The 19,874-nt window shown below is 42.8% G+C and overlaps 1 protein-coding gene across 3 annotated transcripts; it reads left to right on the top strand.

The window, feature by feature from the left end:
• Window positions 1-68: 68 nt before the first annotated feature.
• Window positions 69-18,863, top strand: f5 (coagulation factor V). 3 transcript variants are annotated; one of them, XM_035773565.2, is made up of 26 exons: window positions 69-323; window positions 749-807; window positions 1,170-1,376; window positions 2,026-2,108; window positions 6,369-6,491; window positions 7,359-7,571; window positions 7,694-7,864; window positions 8,123-8,344; window positions 8,794-8,959; window positions 9,219-9,399; window positions 9,564-9,866; window positions 10,100-10,247; window positions 10,516-10,728; window positions 10,953-13,062; window positions 13,229-13,397; window positions 13,606-13,842; window positions 14,083-14,302; window positions 14,522-14,701; window positions 15,144-15,260; window positions 15,472-15,543; window positions 16,500-16,585; window positions 16,887-17,042; window positions 17,317-17,461; window positions 17,649-17,800; window positions 17,964-18,146; window positions 18,316-18,863. In XM_035773565.2, the coding sequence occupies exons 3-26, from the start codon at window positions 1,210-1,212 to the stop codon at window positions 18,460-18,462; spliced, it is 5,964 nt and encodes a 1,987-aa protein (XP_035629458.1). In that variant the 5' UTR covers window positions 69-323; window positions 749-807; window positions 1,170-1,209; the 3' UTR covers window positions 18,463-18,863. The 3 variants fall into 3 exon arrangements, with proteins under 3 accessions (XP_035629458.1, XP_052378068.1, XP_035629457.1); XM_052522108.1 differs by lacking the exon at window positions 69-323 and adding an exon at window positions 436-468; XM_035773564.1 differs by lacking the exon at window positions 69-323 and having other exon boundaries at window positions 722-807.
• Window positions 18,864-19,874: the final 1,011 nt, after the last annotated feature.

Raw genomic sequence — 19,874 nt, 5'->3', positions numbered from 1 at the left:
ACTCGCCATGTCCTGGCTGCTAAAATGTTAATAGTTCACCTATTTTTAGTTTATGTGACAAAACAAGCAAGTATAGTGTAGAGAATCATTGTATAATCCAACCCGATGTGAAATATATTTTCCGTAACCAAAAATATTGTATTTTCAGTTGTTTGACGCTGGTGTACAAAACCAAAAGTTAAATACGCAAAACCGAAATTTAAAAACGGTAGGGATAGAAATAGCGCACATAGAACAGATCTACCGCTTTTAGTACTTGCTTTCAACGATAATGACATATCTATAACTACATTTATGTGAATTTTCTTTGGTCACCCAAGAAGGTATGTATTGCAGCTTAATTGCATACTATGATTGGTATACTGAATTAAAATTCTGACTAATGTCTGTGATTATGCAATCCCTTGTTAACACTGTGCTGTTTAGTAGGTCCACTGTCTAGCAAGAAACAAAAATAATTATACAAAGGTATGAGGGCAAGTTTGCCATTGTCTTTCCTTTTGTTAAAAAATATATGACTGATTATTCAACTTTAGTAAGTTCTGTATACTCATTGCATAGGAATTTGTGCAGGTAGTAACACAGGCTCAGGTATAACACAGGTATGACAACCGGAGGAGAAATCGCAGGTTGCCTTTTAGTTGAATTTTGACCTGGTTCCTTACACTTGCCATTCTTCCCTTTTTCTCCAACCATTGTCGTGCATGGGCTATTGCTGAACTACCTGTCCCTGGTGATGAATGAACAGGTCCAGGCTTATCATGGAAACTTTTTGGGAAAGCATCTGTGGGACACCCATGGTGCACAGTAAGGAATGAAATATTATCTTAAAGTCTGAGGTCTGGAACAGTTCTGAATAAATATCAAAACAAGAGTGTCATCTCCAGTGCGTAGTAACATGTGTGAAGGAAATTGCTTCGCTAGGAGTGACTAACAGTAAATCATGTGGTTTCAATTAACAAGATTGAAAAAATACGTTGGAACACTGCGCAATGCCCTGGCTGGGACTTGTTTGTTTGTCTGTGTGTCTGTGTGTGTGTGTGTGTGTGTGTGTGTGTGTCTGTGTGTGTCTGTGTGTGTGCGTGCGTGCGTGCATGCTTTTGTCTGCGTCCTGTGATAAAGCACAGAGTGGACTCTTCTTTGTCAGATAACAGTTTCCTGTCATCCAGAACAGACAGACTGTCCACACCTGGAGTTCCAACCCCAGATATGAGGCTTCGTTCCTGGGAATGGACTCACCGTCTCCTGCCTCTCCTGGTGCTCTTCTCGGTTCTACTGTCCCACACTACAGCAGAACAGCATTCAGACAGAAAGAGATACTACTATATTGCTGCTGTGAACATAGACTGGGACTACACATCTAATGGACCACAGAGGTAAAACTAAGAACTAGTTAATAGCTTTGTATGATATTTACTATATTCCTTTTTTTCTGAGACCTTTTGTCTTTGTATTGGGTCCTGCATGTGAAGTTGAATCTTTTTGACCTCGCTAAGAGCACTGTTAATTCAAGTGTTTGGCATATGCTGTTGACTACATTACAGATTTACTGAGTTGATTTGTCTCTTGTCTTCTTGGAGGGTGTATCGTGTAATTGTTTGATCAGGTGGATAGGTCATGGCAGCACCACAGTGCTCTCTCTCTCTTGTGTTCCATTGAATGGAACATGGGACAAAAATGAAAACGTACTGTTCTTTCTTTATATCATTGTGTTTATGTCAAGTATCTCCATCAATTATGTGACGAGAACAGTCTGCTTAGAAGGCAATATTGTCCTCATTGGAAAAAGCTAAGCTTTAGTAATTATGTTTTATGTACAATTACAATCTCCAGCCAAGTTCTTGATTATTATCACCTTTATGATGTGAACCTTAGACTGGGGAATATAAAACGATGTACATGATAATTATGTATTTAAGTTACTGAATTATGTGTAGAATTTGTCTTTCTATATCACCCACTGTATGTTTTATATTGGGTCCTTTTCTGTTCATTCACCGTTTGTGTTTTTCCATTGTTGTCTAGGTCTGGCCCCTCCTATAGGAAAGCGGTGTACAGGGAGTATGAGAAGGGATTCAAGCAGGCCAAGACCCATCCTTCCTGGCTAGGTAAATTATGTTTATGCTTTGGCGTTTTCACCGTTGTCGGGTAAATTATGTGTATGAGTCTGGGCTATCCCACATACAGACTGTCTTTCATTAGTGAATGTTCCTGTTTCCCCATACAGTCACAACTCCACCTCAAGTTCCCTCATGACTGATAAACATAATAAACATGATAAGATACATTTACTCCTGTCTGCATGTACTGTATGTGTCTTTCAGAGTGGTTGGAATAAAGAGGACATTACATTTTCATTGGACCTTCTACTCCATCTTCTTTTCTGACCCAATGACAATGTATCATGTTGAATGATGAACTGAGTTTCTGTAATAGCACCTTTAACTGCACAGCAAAATCAATGGTGTGAATTTAACTCTGAAAGTGTCAAATGTACACTATTGTCAGTGAACTGAACTGGTATTAAAATAATCATTTAGAAAGTTTTAAAGATTTAACTCTGTTGCAGTGTTCCCCATTTTACTTTTAAAGTTTTCAAAGGAACACGATTCTGGTGTTTGCTTAGCTCTACTGTAGCGTAATACGCAACACCTACAGTGTAAAGCATAACACTTGATTTGGCATAAAATGGACTCCCTTTGCTAAGTGCTGACTCTGTTACACTTTTTCAGTGTAAGAAATGAACACCTGTAGTTTTACAGTAAATCATTTTGGGCTGTTGTTGTAACACTGTATGGTGTAAAGTCTCATTTGCATATTTCCCAGGGTTCCTTTTCTTTTTGAGTAAATTGTAGAGTTAACACCCATGACTGTACTTGTTAGTGACAGAGACATGGTTGTAGAATTATTTCCTGCTAAAGGCCTGTGGTTTTCTCAAAGTGATTTCCTGGATAAATGTCATCATTAAAATTAAACTATAACAATACATTACATATATCATAAGCACTTATTTATTGGCTTACTTGATTACCTAGTTTTATCCTAACACAGTGGTGTTATGAAACCTCTGGTTAACAAGCCACAGCAGGCCTGCAAGTCACATTATGCTGGCTTGTAAAGTGTTATGTAATACCTATAGGAATCCAGCCAGAGTTAAGATATCCAATGGTCAAAATGTTTATTCACCTGCCACTTGCATTCAGAACAACTTTCAGGATTGGACACACCTACTCATTCCAGGGTTGTTCTTTATTTTTACTATTTTTGACATTGTAGAATAATAGTGAAGACATCAAAACTATGAAATAACACATATGGAATCATGTAGTAACCAAAAAAGTGTTTTAAAAAATCCAAATATATTTTATATTTGAGATTCTTCAAAGTAACCACTCTTTGCCTTGATGACAGCTTTGCACACTCTTGGCAGTCTCTAAACAGCTTTATTTTAATTTAATTTTAATTTCACCTTTATTTAACCAGGTAGGCTAGGTGAGAACAAGTTCTCATTTGCAACTGCGACCTGGCCAAGATAAAGCATAGCAATTCGACACATACAACAACACAGAGTTACACATGGAATAAACAAACATAGTCAATAATACAGTAGAACAAAAGAAAACAAAAAGTCTATATACAGTGAGTGCAAATGAGGTAAGATACGGGAGTTAAGGCAATAAATAGGCCATGGTGGCGAAGTAATTACAATGTAGCAATTTAAACACTGGAATGGTAGATGTGCAGAAGTTGAATGTGCAAGTAGAGATACTGGGGTGCAAAGGAGCAAGATAAATAAATACATACGGGGATGAGGGGATGAGGTAGGTAGATAGATGGGCTGTTTACAGATGGACTATGTACAGGTGCAGTGATCTGTGAGCTGCTCTGACAGCTGGTGCTTAAAGCTAGTGAGGGAGATATGAGTCTCCAGCTTCAGAGATTTTTGCAGTTTGTTCCAGTCATTGGCAGCAGAGAACTGGAAGGAAAGACGACCAAAGGAGGAATTGGCTTTGGGGGTGACCAGTGAGATATACCTGATGGAGCGCATGCTACGAGTGGATGCTGCTATGGTGATCGACGCACGGCGATTCAGACAGTTAGCAGGCTGATGCTAACACGCTAATAGTTAGTAGGCCGGGGCTAAACAAGCTAGCAGTTAGCAAACCGGGTTAGCAAGCAAGCAGTTAGCAGGGGCTAGCAGTTAGCAGACCGGGGTAGGCAAGCTAGCAGTTAGTAGACCGGGGCTAGCAAGTTAGCCTTTGGGGGACGTCGCGATGGGGGTAAGTCTGTTTTTGCCTCTTCGTGCGGTGACGTCGATAGACCGGTCGGGAGTTAGTAGGGTTCCAAGAAGCTCTAGGTAGCTAGAAGGCCTAGCAGGTTAGCAGAATGTGCCTTCAGTGGGCGTCGCACCTGAGGGGCCTGTTGGAATCCCCGGGCAGATTATGTCGGTATTCCAGTCATAGATAATCGGTGGGGTTCCGTGCCCCGTACCGGCAGTAGAAGGGGTCGGATATTGTAGCCCAGGAGTGAGCCGGAAGATGGGTCCAGCATGGGCTAGCCCCAGGCTAGTTGGTGCTAGCTCCGGGACGGAAACGTTAGCAGATAGTCACCTGGATTAAACGGTGTGACTTGTTCAAATTCATGGAAAAGCAGCCAACATGCTCAGCATACAGTATTTGGGAACTCCTTCAAGACTGTTGGAAAAGAATGCAGAGGGTGTGCAAAACTGTCATCAAGGCAAAGGTTGGCTACTTTGAAGAATCTATTTGGATTTGTTTAACACTGTTTTGGTTACTACATGATTCCATATCAGTTATTTCATAGTTTTGATGTCTTCACTATTATTCTACGATGTAGAAAATAGTAAAAATAAAGAAAAACCCTTGAATGAGTGTGTACAAACCTTTTACTGGTACTGTATATGCAAAAGCACAGATATTAAAAACAATCCTAAAAAAAACTAGCTGCAGTAGCATGCTGAGAAATATAATAATGATAGGTGTGGTTTGGATGGGACTGTTTTAATCTCCACAGTATAAAACAATAACTATGGTTATTAACACCAGCACTGAGTGTTAATGTCACTCTTACAGTGTGAATTTAACTCCTGAATGAAGACTAGAAATGTTATACTAAAAAATAAACACCAATTTGCTATGTGCTATAGCGCCTTTAGTCACAAAGTGCTTTGCATTGTACGGGATGATATTGAGTCCACCACCACGAATGTGTAGGCTTTTAAAGGTCCCTCACAGCCATTCTGATTCCCAAGTAAAACAGAATTTTGAGTGACTAAAATATCACCAATAATATTGGTTTGGATAGTATTTTTTCTTCAATGGCTAACTACCAGGGAGTTCAAAAGACTGGCTGAGTGGGCATGGAGCTTATATTAATGAGCTCTATGAGACACCTATGTCAAGCAACTTGGATGAAGTAAGTAGTGTTGCGGTAAAATCATCATGTAAATTTGGTGATGCACAAAGCAACTCAAACAACTCCCATTTCGCATTTCTCTTGTGATGCGGTTCACAGAAGCACTGACGGATGTGTTGACTTGACAACTGTGTCAGCATTTTGAATGACCCCCCCCTTTTGTTCCATGCTGGCTGAAGACCTAGCTAGCCAGTAACTAGCAAACACCAGACACAGATGAAGACCTAGCTAGCCAGTAACTAGCAAACACCAGACACAGATGAAGACCTAGCTAGCCAGTAACTAGCAAACACCAGACACAGATGAAGACCTACCTAGCCAGTAACTAGCAAACACCAGACACAGATGAAGACCTAGCTAGCCAGTAACTAGCAAACACCAGACACAGATGAAGACCTAGCTAGCCAGTAACTAGCAAACACCAGACACAGATGAAGACCTACCTAGCCAGTAACTAGCAAACACCAGACACAGATGAAAGGGGAAACATATAAGTATCTTTGCCAGATATGAATAATGTAAATTTTTATTTTGCTGACACCCTACATTCAAATTTTGACACCAGTAGGGTAGCTATAGAACTATATAAACCACTCCCCTCTGCAAAGACGCTATCTCTGATGTTGGTTACAAAGTGTTACTTATTTAAATTAGGTAAGAGAATATCATGTTACCATAGGTGTATTAAAATGTCACCCTAATAATGAACCCAAGTGTTTGACATGGGGGATGGGACCAGTAACTTCATCGTCAAACTTGATCAGTTTAGAAGCAACAGTCATTTTTCATACTTTGCTCATCATACTTTGATTTGGTTTCATCCAAATATCATCCAATTTCATGAAAACACGATTTTGACTGTTCAGAAAAAATAACTAAATTAGCAGCAAGAACATCCCTCTTAACCAATGTGTTTTTGTTGTGTTTTGCAGGGCTCCTTGGGCCCACCATCCGTGGTCAAGAGGGAGAGACCATTGTGGTCATGTTCAAGAACATGGCGGATTGTCCTTACAGCCTCCATGCCCACGGGATCGCTTACGGGAAGCAGTCAGAGGGTGGGTACAAACCAATGATGTCGTCTGTATTAACTGGCCTATCAGAGCTCATTGGTGGTTCCTTTTAAATTGGGATTTTTTTTGACAGGTATTCCCACTAAGTGTTCTCGTCCAGAATTCTACAGATATAATTAATTAAAATCTGTCGGAAATGTCCAACAATTTACAAGTCTAGCCATGGTTGTTGTCATTATGACTGTGGTAACTATGTGGAAACAGTGAGGTATTCTATCCCAGACAGATTCACCCATCCTGTGGCCTAGACAGTCATTGATGTGGTTGGAAAAGGGGGACTTAGGGCATTTTGAATGTTATTCATTCAGTTAAGTACACATGTTGTGCAACACAAGCAGCTGTGTTTGGCCTTTTCATTAATATTAACCAGGACAGAGAGATTAACATACAAGCCAGTCCTAAAGTCCAAGGGATACTCCCTAAAACCAGTGGAAATCCATGATTTCCCCTAATAAAGCCTTGGGGGGTTGGCAGATGAGTTTTGTAAATGCACAGGATGTAGTGTTATTACTCTTTAATTCATACTTAATTCAAAATGAATTGTGCCATTGCAAGGTTAGGTAACATTGTAACAAGATGGCAGTGAATAGACCTCTTAAATTCCCACGATTTTCCTAGATTCTACCTTTCTTTATGAAGATGGTTTGCATATTTTGTAGATTAGCCATTTGTTAAATGTTAACTGGGGTCACTGTAAATTGTATGTTTATTTAGAGTATAGGCGAATCAGGCCAGGTGACAAAGTTTTAACCTTGGACAACATCAAGACAAATTCTGATCATTAAATGGCAATTAAGTTATTTCTCATTCTGCTTTATTTTATTATCATGAACCAAACATGTCTCCCTTCAGGCTCCCTGTACTTTGACAACACGTCTCAATTTGAGAAGGAAGACGATGCGGTGCCCCCTGGAGGTGAACACACATACTACTGGGAGGTGACATCAGACATTGTCCCCCGGGCCGCAGACCCCTCCTGTCTCACCTACACCTACCTCTCCCACTTTGACATTGTCAAGGACTACAACTCAGGACTGATCGGTACCCTGCTCATCTGTAAAGCAGGTATGTAAATGTAAATGTGAAATGTATGAGACCTATTCCTGACACAGTGGCATACGTACCAAAACAACCATGTCAGTAAGTAACCAGAAAGAAATCAACTGAACCACTCCCAATCCCTCCAGGTAGTCTTGACGTGTCTGGAGAACAGGTGTTGTTCCACCAGGAATACATCTTCCTCATGGGAGTGTTGGATGAGAGTAAGAGCTGGTATAAGCCAAAGATGGACAGTGCCACTGCCGCCCAAAGCCACATCAAACACACAATCAATGGATACACCAACGGATCAGTGCCAGGTCAGTCAGTCAGATCCTCTCTCATCACTCTGAGTTCTGCTGATATCTACAGATAATGGTTGTTGTGCTTTAAGTAGTTTAGTTTGTCTGCTTTAGTTGTTCCATCCCAGCTGGTTATTGTTTGGAACTATTGCTTCCACCTAATCCTTTCTCAGATTCTATGGGTATAGGGCGTGTAGTGGGCTCATTCCTTCCTCAAGGCTGTCCCCCTCCCTATCTTCTCTCCATCTCCTCCTCCTGTCTCTCACTTCCCCCCAGGTCTGACTGTCTGCGCCCACACCTCTGTCAGCCTGCACCTGGTGGGCATGAGTTCAGAGCCAGAGCTGTTCTCGGTGCACATCAATGGGCAGGTCCTGCAGCAGGCTGACCATCGGGTCTCCTCGGTGGGCCTGATCGCTGGCACTGCAACCAGCGCCAACATGACCGCCGTCAACACGGGCCGCTGGCTCCTCTCCTCACACACCAGCAAGCACCTGGAGGGTACGTGTCAATGGCTTGATGACATTCAAAACAGTTCTCTGGCTGTCCCCATAGAATAACCCTTTTTGATTCCAGGTAGAACTCTTTTGGGATCCATGTAGAACCCTTTGTGGAAAGGATTTTGCATAGAACCGAAAATAGTTCTACCTGGAACCCAAAAATATATATTTTAAAGAGTTCAGCCGAAGAACCAGTTTAGGTTCCAGATAGCAAAAAAAAATTCTAAGTGTGTATTATATTTGCATATGGGTTCTGAGAATATGTGTGGTGTGAGATTTACTGTGATGGACCACAGAACAGATTGAGGTTTATTCAGATATATTGTAGTGTATTGACATTTTGAAATGCACTTTGAATGAAGTTTGATTGATTGAATGTGTAATGTTCTATTCCCAACATGTTAAATCAATATGACCCTCCTGAACAAACTAACTTCTCTGCTGTTGCAGCTGGTATGCATGGCTTTGTCGAAGTGAGGAGCTGCGAGGGCTTTAACCCTCCCAAACGTAAGCTGACCATTAAGCAGAAACGAGAGAGCCAGGAGTGGACCTATTATATCGCAGCTGAGGAGGTTGTCTGGGACTACGCACCAAACATGCCAGAATACATTGACGGGTGAACAGCTTTACAGATATTTATTGACTTACTCATTTCGCTTTACTTTAGCCCACAATTATTTATTGATCTAAACTAAATTCAGCCAATGTAGAATTGGGAACCAATTCAGCTTAATACAGTAATAGATAATACCATCGTTGTATTTGTATTTGTGACATGATCGCCACTTTGACATTCTCCATTAATCTGTTGACTAATCTCAGTGTGACCTGACTTCCTGTGACATCACATCCGTTTCTCTTCCTGTTTCTCTCAGAGACTTCAAGTTCAAGTATCTGAAGCGAAGCCCAGAGCGTATAGGCCAGAAATATAAGAAGGCAGTGTACACGCAGTACAAAGATGCCAAGTTCACTGAGAGGGCCGAAAACAAACAGAGGAAGATGGAGGTGGGCATCATTGGCCCTGTCATCAGGGCGCAGATCCATGATGTCATCAAGGTGAGATAAAAATGTTCTATTTTCAAATGCCCACTTTTTTTATGTGCCCAATTCTTAAGTTGTTAAGATGTGTATTCTACCTTCTTCTCCATGCATGAACACTAAACTGTCCACAATTGTCTTTTGCCAGTGCCTTCTCAAGCAACTGTTCCCCACATTCACAGATTGTCTTTAAGAACATGGCCACACGGCCGTACAGCATCTACCCACACGGACTGACCATCGACAAAGTAGCAGAGGGGGCCAACTATCCGGCAGGAGGTAACCAGACCCATGGGGTTCAGCCTGGCGAGACGCATACCTATGTGTGGCAGGTGATCGAAGAGGATGAACCTTTGGCGGGCGACTCGCAATGCCTGACCCGTATGTACCACAGTGCAGTGAACACACCCCGAGACATCGCCTCAGGCCTAGTTGGACCTCTGCTCATCTGCAAGAGCCAGTCCCTCAACAAGAGGAATGTGCAGGTACTACACTGATACAACTTCTACTCAATTACTAATACATCACTTCTAAAGAACATGCAGGTACTATACTACTGCTACTTCATTACTACTACTGCACTACTATAACATTTTACTACTACTACATAGGTACTGCAACTGGCCTCTCTCCTCTACTAATGCCAGAACAGAATTTAATACAATGTACTTTTACAGATTTTGGATGTACAGTGTTAAATGAAGCTTTGTCTCTGCAGCTGAAATCAGACAAAGAACAGCACGCCATGTTTACTGTTTTTGATGAGAATAAGAGCTGGTATCTAGATGACAACATTGTATCGTACAGTGAACCTGCAAAGGTCAAGAAAGAAGACCCAGAGTTTTATAAATCAAACGTTATGCATAGTGAGTATCACTTCTATTCATCAAAACAATTCATACATTTTAGAGACAGGAATGGTCTGGGACAGCCAGAAGATTATTGAAATTGAGAAAATGTATCATATACTAAATCTTTCCTCCTATGTAGAATGCACTCCACATAGAAGAATCACATTCATAAAAATCAACTGCCTATCACTGTCTAAAACTGTGCTTCATATTCAGAAGAATAATTTTCCTCAAATCTGACCACCTCCTTTATTGACTAAAATGGTATAATTTCCTCCCCCAGCGATTAACGGTTACGTGTTCGAGAGTGGTCAGCTGCTGGGCTTCTGCAATGGTGAGATCGTGACGTGGCACGTGTCCAGTGTTGGAGAGCAGGACTACATCCAGACTGCAACCTTCTACGGTCACACTTTCGAATTGAACGATCAGACGGAGGACTTCCTCAGCCTGTTCCCCATGACTGGAGAGACCATCACCATGAACATGGATAACATTGGTGAGTCAGCGGTTAATGGGTTAACTGGCCATACACTCCGCACACTCAACTTTCAAACATCTAACCCATAGTTTTACCAGATGCAATAGATAGGTTAGTGGTGGAAAATGCATTTGGGTCTTCAACCGTCAACTCTACAGCAGGCACAATACAGGATTAAGATGATGTAAAATGTTTCCTTTTGTTAGGATTCAAGGACTAAATATGGTCTGTTCTTTTGTTAGGTGTTTGGCTGCTGGCTTCCATGAACTCCCACGAGACCACCAAGGGAATGCGTGTGAAGTTCAGAGACGTGGAGTGCTTCCGAGACTACGTCTATGAATACGAAGACGAGACCATGACGGCGACAGAGACAGAGCCGAAGGTCAGCGCTGACTTCTCCATCTGGAAACCCATGGACATTAACGAGGCTAAAGATAAGGAGAAGAAGGACGAGGTGAAAGAGAAAAAGAAGATGGTGGAGATTGATGATTATACAGCGGGCTGGGCCGATTTTCTGGATCTTAGGTCAATCAAGAAAAAGACGAATGAGACGGACGTGGAGATGTTGGATCTCTCTCCGTACGACTACGATAGCGCTGATGTGCCTGATCCCGACGGAGACGCGAATGCAAACCACACCTCATCCTCTTACAATGCACCTACAAACACGTCATTGGCCGAGAGGGAGACGATTGACGGAGGCAACTTTACGACAAAGGCTTTGTTGAACAAGAGCATAATTGAGAATGCAACAGAAGCGCTGAACTTTACCACAGATCAGTTACACTCAAATCTTAACAGCTCCTCAATGGCTGAGACTGAATCAATGAACAAAACAGCTCATAACAACAGTTTATCATTTGTCGACAGCAACATCACTTCAGTAAGTACCAATAGTACAGATGTTACAGCAACCAAAGATTCACCAGGTCCGTTCAACAATAGCTCAGAGGCTGAGAGTGAGAGAGTGATGCAGATCAGAGGGGATGTCTTCTCTTACTCTGTGCCTCTTCCCGACCCCTCTTCCAACACCACAGAAGAGAACAAGGGGATTGACACCAACGATATTGTACTCCTGGCCAGAGAGTCTACAACTGCTTCATCCAATAAAAACGGAACAGCTTCAAATTCATCTCCGAATATAACCAACCAATCAGAGAGTGTGGTGAGTGCTGAAGTTGCAGAGTTCATTTTTACCTTGGTGGAAGAACACAACATGACCAACTTTGACCTTGAAATTGAGGATAGTGGTAACATAACCGTGAACGGTTCATTGGACACCAACACCACCACTGAGCAAGGAAATGGTACCTATTTCTCTGACGCCACGTCCACACCTGGCAACGTCAGCAGTGTGGTACCACAAAATGGCACACAACCATCAGACATTGAAACATTCTCTGACATAGTGCCCAAACAAAATCGCACAGCAAACACTTCTGGTTTGAACCACTGGAATTCATCAGAGGAGACTAGTTCTGAGAGTGAAAAGAACGCCGCTGTGCCGGATGCCGTTGTCGAGTTGTCCTCAGAAAGCTCAGAATTCTCTAATGAGACTACTGATGCTAATCCTGCTGCGGCCAATCTGTCACTGTCAACCAATCAGCAGCCAGACAGCAGCTCGGAGAAGATTCTATCCCAGAGTTCTGAAAGCTCCAAGGAGGAAGTGGTAATCTACCTGAGAAACAACAGGAGTGAGGTCATCCGCACCATCTCTGTTGACCCGCAGGGGGAGCACTGGGGCTATGAGGGGACACACGGGATGGTCCCAATGGAGATGCCAGATCACATGACGAAATATATTGGAAACGAGCTCCCAGAGCCGGCAAATAATGTGGAACCAAGCCCAACTCCGGAAATGCGGAAACCCAACATCAAGGTCGTCCACCGCAGACAAAAACCCCGTAAAGGCTATGCCATGAAAACCAAGAAGAAGAAGGAGTACAAGCCCCAGCCTCCGAGAGGCCGCAGTTTCTCCCCCAGGGGTTTCAAACCCCCTCCTATCACCGGTCAAACCCCCAGAGGGACCCGACCCATTTCCAGCGAGGAGGACTTCTCAAACAAAGCCATTGTGATTGGCGTGCCACGACCCGACTTCAGCGACTATGAGATTTATGTCCAGAGTGACGGCAGTGATGACCCGGATGCTGTCCTAGACATGGCAGCGGTTAACGCTAGAGAGGAGTATGAGTACGTCGACTACATTGACCCATACAAAGAGAAGGAGGACATGCACGACCTAACTCTGGATGAGAATGCAAAATATTTCCTCAAAATGGCGGGTGATAACGTGAGGACATACTTCATTACTGCGGAGGAGGTGCAGTGGGACTACGGGGGCTATGGACAGAAGTAAGCACAATAGAGCGGATGGGGCTGAGGTGTGGGATGTGTTGGGAAAACATAATGTCCCTTGTTTATTGTTCTATGTGCTCAAATGATATTTCTTCTGACTGGAATTATGCGTACCTTCTTTTTTGTTCCATAAAACCTTTTGTCCATTGTCTCTCCACAACAGGAGGATGGATAAGGCACAGAAAGCCGACAGGTCCACAAGATTCACCAAGGTAGTGTTCCGAGGTTACCTGGACAGCACGTTCAGCACGCCAGACATCCGGGGGGAGATGGACGAACACCTGGGCATCCTGGGGCCAGTCATCAAGGCAGAGGTTGAACAGACCATAATGGTAAGACAGGAAACCCTGACGGCTACCTTTTGCATGGATCTACTGTAGGTGCGTTTTGCCCATGATCATGAATAATGGACCATGTAATCAAACTGATGTTCCTGGTCTGTAGGTATTACGGTATTTTTCAGGAAATTAAATGTGTGTCCTTGGTCTGTAGGTATTACGGTATTTTTCAGGAAATGAAATGTGTGTCCTTGGTCTGTAGGTATTTTTCAGGAACCTGGCCAGCCGCCCGTACTCCTTGCACGCCAATGGGGTTTCCTACACCAAGCAGACAGAGGGGTTGTCCTACGAGGACGAGTCCAAGTACTGGTACAAGTATGACAACGAAGTCCAGCCCAACACCACATACACATACCTCTGGAAGGTCAACGCCAATGTCGGGCCCACCGGAGATGAGTCAGACTGTCGCACCTGGGCCTACTACTCTGGGGTGAACCCTGTGAGTAAACACTTACCTTCTGATGGTTTAGTTAATTAATGTAGCTGATACAACATCACTATTTTCTATGAATAGTCCTTTTTGTGCTTCTGAGGTATTTAATGTGATAAGTTTGTGTTGACGTGTGATGTCTTGTCCTCTGAAGCATCTCCTACACTAACCTGTTGTGTCTTTGTGATCTGTTGAGGGATATTCCAATAATCTAGTTTTTGATTGTTTGTTCTCTCTCGTCTCATCCAGGAGAAAGATATAAACTCTGGTCTGATTGGGCCATTGCTGGTGTGTCGTAAGGGCACTCTGAGCACGAAGGCAGTGGACATGAGGGAGTTCATGCTCCTCTTCATGACCTTCGATGAGTCCAAGAGCTGGTACTACGAGAAGAACCATGAGATAATGGAGAGGAAGAACAAACGAGCCAGGGTGATGGACCATGACTTCAGCGATAACCTCAAATTCAGCGGTAGGCACCTTCTAATCTAACACCATTTTGACTAAATGAAAGGTAATGGTGGATAACTGACTAGTGGGTCACGGCTGTTCCCTCCTGGATCAAGTCTTGATTTTGGATTTTTGGTTGTAAAATCATGATATGCGTAATGAACAACAGAGACAAATTTACAAAACAGAGATTGTTTAATCGTTAATTTGTCGGGGGTTGTGTGTCTGTGGGGGGGAGCAGCCATCAACGGAATCATCTTCAGTCTGAAGGGTCTGAGGATGTACACTAACCAGACGGTCCGCTGGCACCTCTTCAACATGGGATCTCCCAGAGACCTCCACAGTGTCCACTTCCACGGCCAGACCTTCATCCACAAACAGACCAGGGACCACACCCAGGCTGTCTACCCACTGCTGCCTGGTGAGAACTTAACTGGATGGATAGATGACATGTTTTGTCACATTTAGGGCAAAACGGTCCTAATGCTATGTAAATGCTTGAGTTGAAAAGTGTTATATGTACTGTGTGTATTTGAGTGGGAAAACACTGTTGTTTCACTTAGTCGCGTAGGCTGTGAGAACTGATTAGAACCTGTTCTTGTTTGTACAATGCTTGAAAGAAGTGGAGCCGAGCCCTGCTATCTCTCGTGTAACCTTGCCTCCCCCTCGGAGAGGCAAGCAGCTCTTTGTGTAGAAGAAGTATATAATGACTGTGTGACTCTGTATCCTTTGAGTTCCTCTCCGAGTGTGATCTCGTCTGCAATTGCTTGAATAAACTCTTAATAACTGGATAATTATCCCTAGTTGATCCTTGGAAAGAGTTTTCCTCAACACTACTAACCGGCTCTGGTTTTGTTTCCCAGGGGGCTTTGCAACTCTGGAGATGTTGCCTTCCAAGCCGGGGCTGTGGCAGCTGGAGTCAGAGGTTGGACTCTCCCAACAGAGGGGGATGCAGACCCTCTTCCTGGTTCTAGATAATAGTACGACCCACTCAAAAGCACTTATGCTAATGGTACCAATTTCTCAATGCCACATGTAACAGCAAAGGTGTGATGTCCACCTCAACTCCCAGAGAGTCGTTTTTACTGCTAGTGTCAATGCTTATTGAGTGAATTGACTTAATCCAAGTCATATCAACGGTCATTATCCCAAAGAATCAGTCCCATAATAAAATCTATTTGTGTTTTCCAGAGTGTTACCATCCACTGGGTCTGATTTCTGGGAGCATCAAAGACAACCAGATCACAGCGAACGACAAAAGAGGTATCCTTACACTCAGTATCCCTCCGCCCTCTAGATGTTGGGTGCCTAATCAGAAATAATACTACCAACTGACATCTAGCCTTCCAAGTTAGATGTCCTTCAGTGATGTTTTAACTTTTACTGTTGCAAAAGCAACATTCCAAGTATAAATACTAAAGGATTTTTTTTTTTAAGTGTTTTGAGCAAAATAGTGTTTTTTAGACACTTCAAGGAATTGGTCTGAATCCATGATGTCATCAGCCTCCCTGCTTGCTTGAGGGACAATAGATCACAAAGGAGGAATTGCCCATCCCCCACTTGTGCCATGACATACCTGGACCACCTATTGAGATGTGCCTTTTGTTTAGTAAATGGGCTAATCAGGGTCACACATAGTAGTCTTAAACAATTCTACTTTGAAACAAAAGTATACACCTCACACACATGGTTATGGGCTTAAAACGAAGAAGACACCTGCATCATGTTAGATATAGAGTTGAAAGGTATAACATTTTGAGTTTGCATCTCAATATTACACTTGATATACATCACAGAAGACTGAAATGTAACAAAACCGTTTGACACAGAAACACCGGATTTTCTGCGTTTTATTTTATGTTTACTAATGATGAAATTATGAAAAATATTAATAACATTCCACCCATGAGGTCACAAGGTCATTTGACTGCAGGAAAGGGCAACATGAGGTGAAAATGAGTCTGGAGTGCCACTTTAACAGTTGCAGTGTTTTACCCAGAGGAGGCTGGTGGGAGGAGCTATAGGTGGACGGCCTCACTGTAATGGCTGGAATGGAATAAATGGAACGGTATCAAACTCATCAAACATATGGAAACAACATGTTTGACTCTGTTCCATTTATTCAATTCCAGACATTACATTGAGCCCATCCTCCAATAGTTCCTCCCACCAGCCTCCGCTGGTTTCACCCTCTAACTAACTTGTTTCTCCTTATGCAGGCTACTGGGAGCCCCATCTGGCCAGACTGAACAACCAAGGAAAATACAATGCATGGAGTACAGACAAGACAGGCAGCTGGATACAGGTACATAACCTCACCTCCCAGGGAATACATGTGGTGTCTGCAATATTATGTAGCTGGTGAGCAGTGAGCATGCATTCCTCAGCGTTTCCTACAGGTGGCAGCATAATCATACCATTACAGCGTCTTTATGAGGATACACTCTGTTGAGGTGGGGTGACATGAGTGTCATGCCTTGGTCCTGAGTATTTCCTGACCCTGTAAACTCGATAGGTGAGGTTTTATGTGTCTCAACTTAAGCCTGGGTGGTGATACCTATTTGGTGACACCTGTAGTGATGCCTACTGTGACCATTGACCTGTAGGTAGACTTTCAGAGGCCTGTGGTGATCAGTCAGGTCGCAACACAGGGCGCCAAGCAGATGTTCTCCTCCCACTACATGGTCAACTACACCATATCCTACAGCACGGACAAGAGGAAGTGGATCTACTACAAGGGAGACAGCAACGAGTTCAGGATGGTGAGGAGTACGTCTATAGATCAGCGTGGTTGGAGAGCAATGGAACACGTGTGACGGGATTATGTGTTTACATTCTAACATTGCTGTTATTCTAGTTATATGCACTGTGTTATATTTACATTGTCAAAAATCAGAGATACTTCTGGTAATCTGAAATTATACTTTTGATAGATACTTTTGAATTTGTTCATTGCTATGACTGCTAAATATACAGAGATACAGTACATATGACTATATATGTTTTTAATCCAAATGTTTTTCTTCCATTCTCCAGACATTCACTGGTAACGAGGAAGCTCATCAGGTGAAGGTCAACACCCTCTTCCCTCCCCTGATTGGTCGGTTTATCAGACTTCACCCTCTCCACTCCTACAACTCGCCCATGGTCCGCATGGAGTACTACGGCTGTGAGCTGGATGGTGAGCGATGAGGATGTTGTTGTTGTTGATGATGGTGATGATGACGATGGCAATTATAATGATGATAATGATGACGGGTAGCATTCCTACTGTTTAATATTACGTTAGCATCCAAGCCTATGTTCGAGCACAAATATTTCCCAATAAACGTGCAATAAAGTGAAAGTATTCTAATTCCTTCCATCAGGTTGCTCAGTGCCCCTGGGTATGGAGAGCGGGCGGATAGAGGACCATCGTATCACTGCCAGCTCTACAGCCTCCAGCTGGTACTCTGGTTCCTGGCAAGCCTCACTGGCACGACTCAACACACAGGGCACCATCAACGCATGGCAAGCCAAGGTACGATCACACACAGATCCATGTAGGCACGTGCGCGCGCACACACACACACACACGCACACACACACACACATATATATATATATACTGTATGTACAAACTAATGTGGGCACACTCACCATTCCAGGTCAGTCATCCCTCTGTCCCGCCTGTCTCTCCCCAGAATAACAACATGAACCAGTGGCTGCAGGTGGAGCTGGCCCAGGTAAAGAAGATCACAGGTATCATAACGCAGGGGGCCAAGTCCCTGGGCACAGAGATGTACGTCATCTGCTACACTCTGGAGTACAGCGATGATGGACTACACTGGATGAAGTACACTGATGATGATGACAACATGTCAAAGGTAGGAAAAGGGTTATGCGATGGTATTAAGCGATGGTATTGAGGGTTATTTTACAGTCCTGCTGTTACTTCTCTACCCAAGCTATCGCTAATAAGTATTCATCTAATAATACTATTACATGAAGAGTTCAAAATACTGACATGCTGTCTGTCTTCCACTCTCCCGGCAGACTTTCCCCGGCAACACGGATAACAATGGCCATGTGAAGAACTACATTTATCCTCCAATCTTCTCTCGCTTTATCAGAGTCATCCCTCAGAGCTGGAAGACCTCCATCACGCTCAGGATAGAACTGCTGGGCTGTGACTTTGAATGAGGGACACACACACACATCCAAGATGCACAAATCACATTTCTACTTTAAGATCCTCATGCACATCCAAACGTCAGGTGCATGCAGTAACTCAAACCATCACATAAATGATGAATTGATGTCAAAGGGAAATTTGAGGGAAATTCGAGGGAAGTATGAGTTATGTGCACGTTTCTCAGATTGGGATTCAGCTCTTCGCTCATATAGGATACAGACAATTATACGGCTTCATACATAAGAAAGTAGCCTAAAGCTTAGCAGATAGAGCAATATGCATTTTACTATGTCGTCTTTATACTTTGTATGTTGTATCATAATTGAACATGAATGTAATGTAAATAATGTAAGTAGTACTCAGAGTATTTAATTAGTTTTTGTCAATAAAAAATCTATTATTGCTCATATTTTGTCAGTCACTGTGCCTCATTCTAGGATTGCGGCACGTTGTATGAAACTGTGGAAGCATAAAACATACAGTACCTCCTATATAATAAAACATACTTTTTCCAAATACTACATTCTACCATAGTATAATTTAGTCAAATTCTGAATTGACCCCGACCCTGAGGGAGTGAGTAGACAGAGAGAAAAGGTGGATGGTAGAGACTCCCTGTCATTGTAGGCGTGTGAACAGGAGAGATCTCCCAGCCCAGTGGGGTGAAGGTGTCACCTTTTGCACCTCTGATAATCCCCTCTGTGGGGGTGTATGTCACACCTCCGAGCCCCAGAGTCAACAGCCAAGTGCAGCTGCAAACACAGGGCCTGTTTGTCTGTTTGCCTGCCTGCTAAAAGAGACACCAGAGGTGTGAAAGTCTCAGCGAGAGCTGGGTCTGCAAAAGAACCCAACAGGAGAGAGCTTTGAAAATGTCCAAATCAAATTGTATTAGTCACATGCTTCGTAAACAACAGATGTAGACTAACAGTGAAATGCTTCCTTTACAGGCCCTTCCCAACAATGCAGAGAGAGAGAAAATAGAGAAATAATAGAAAAGTAATAACCCATAATAATAAAAGTAATAATAAATAAACAATGAGTAATGACAACTTATATACACAGGGTACCAGTACCTAGTCAATGTGCAGGGGTACGAGGTAATTCAAGTAGATATGTACTGTACATATAACTATGAATAGAGTGACTAGGCAACAGGATAGATAATTAACAGTAACAGCAGAGTATGTGATTCCTTACAGACATTCCACATGTTTTGCAAATGTGAAATCATGTGAAACTGTGTGTTTTTGGAATACTTCATGTGATATTTCAAAGCATGAGATTTCACAGATACCCTGCAAACAAAAATCTGTTGTGATACACACAGTGTTTTCAACTTAAAGATTTGACTACATCGTGCATGTTTTTTAATACAGTAATTATTATTCAACATGTCCTTACCTGGGATTTGAACCCACAA

This window comes from Oncorhynchus keta, chromosome 7 (assembly GCF_023373465.1).
Source record: "Oncorhynchus keta strain PuntledgeMale-10-30-2019 chromosome 7, Oket_V2, whole genome shotgun sequence".
Taxonomy (NCBI): domain Eukaryota; kingdom Metazoa; phylum Chordata; class Actinopteri; order Salmoniformes; family Salmonidae; genus Oncorhynchus; species Oncorhynchus keta.
The sequence above is the reverse complement of the archived record's forward strand: the minus strand, read 5'-3'. Positions and strand labels throughout refer to the sequence as shown.

What these genes read in the sequence shown, in the direction of transcription:
- f5 (XM_035773564.1), top strand. Translation starts at nt 737, where the DNA reads ATGAATGAACAGGTCCAGGCTTATCATGGAAACTTTTTGGGAAAGCAT. An exon ending in ATGCCAGAATACATTGACGG is followed by an intron (nt 8,960 to 9,218) that starts GTGAACAGCTTT and finishes TGTTTCTCTCAG; the next exon opens with AGACTTCAAGTTCAAGTATC. An exon ending in TCAACGCATGGCAAGCCAAG is followed by an intron (nt 17,801 to 17,963) that starts GTACGATCACAC and finishes GTCTCTCCCCAG; the next exon opens with AATAACAACATGAACCAGTG.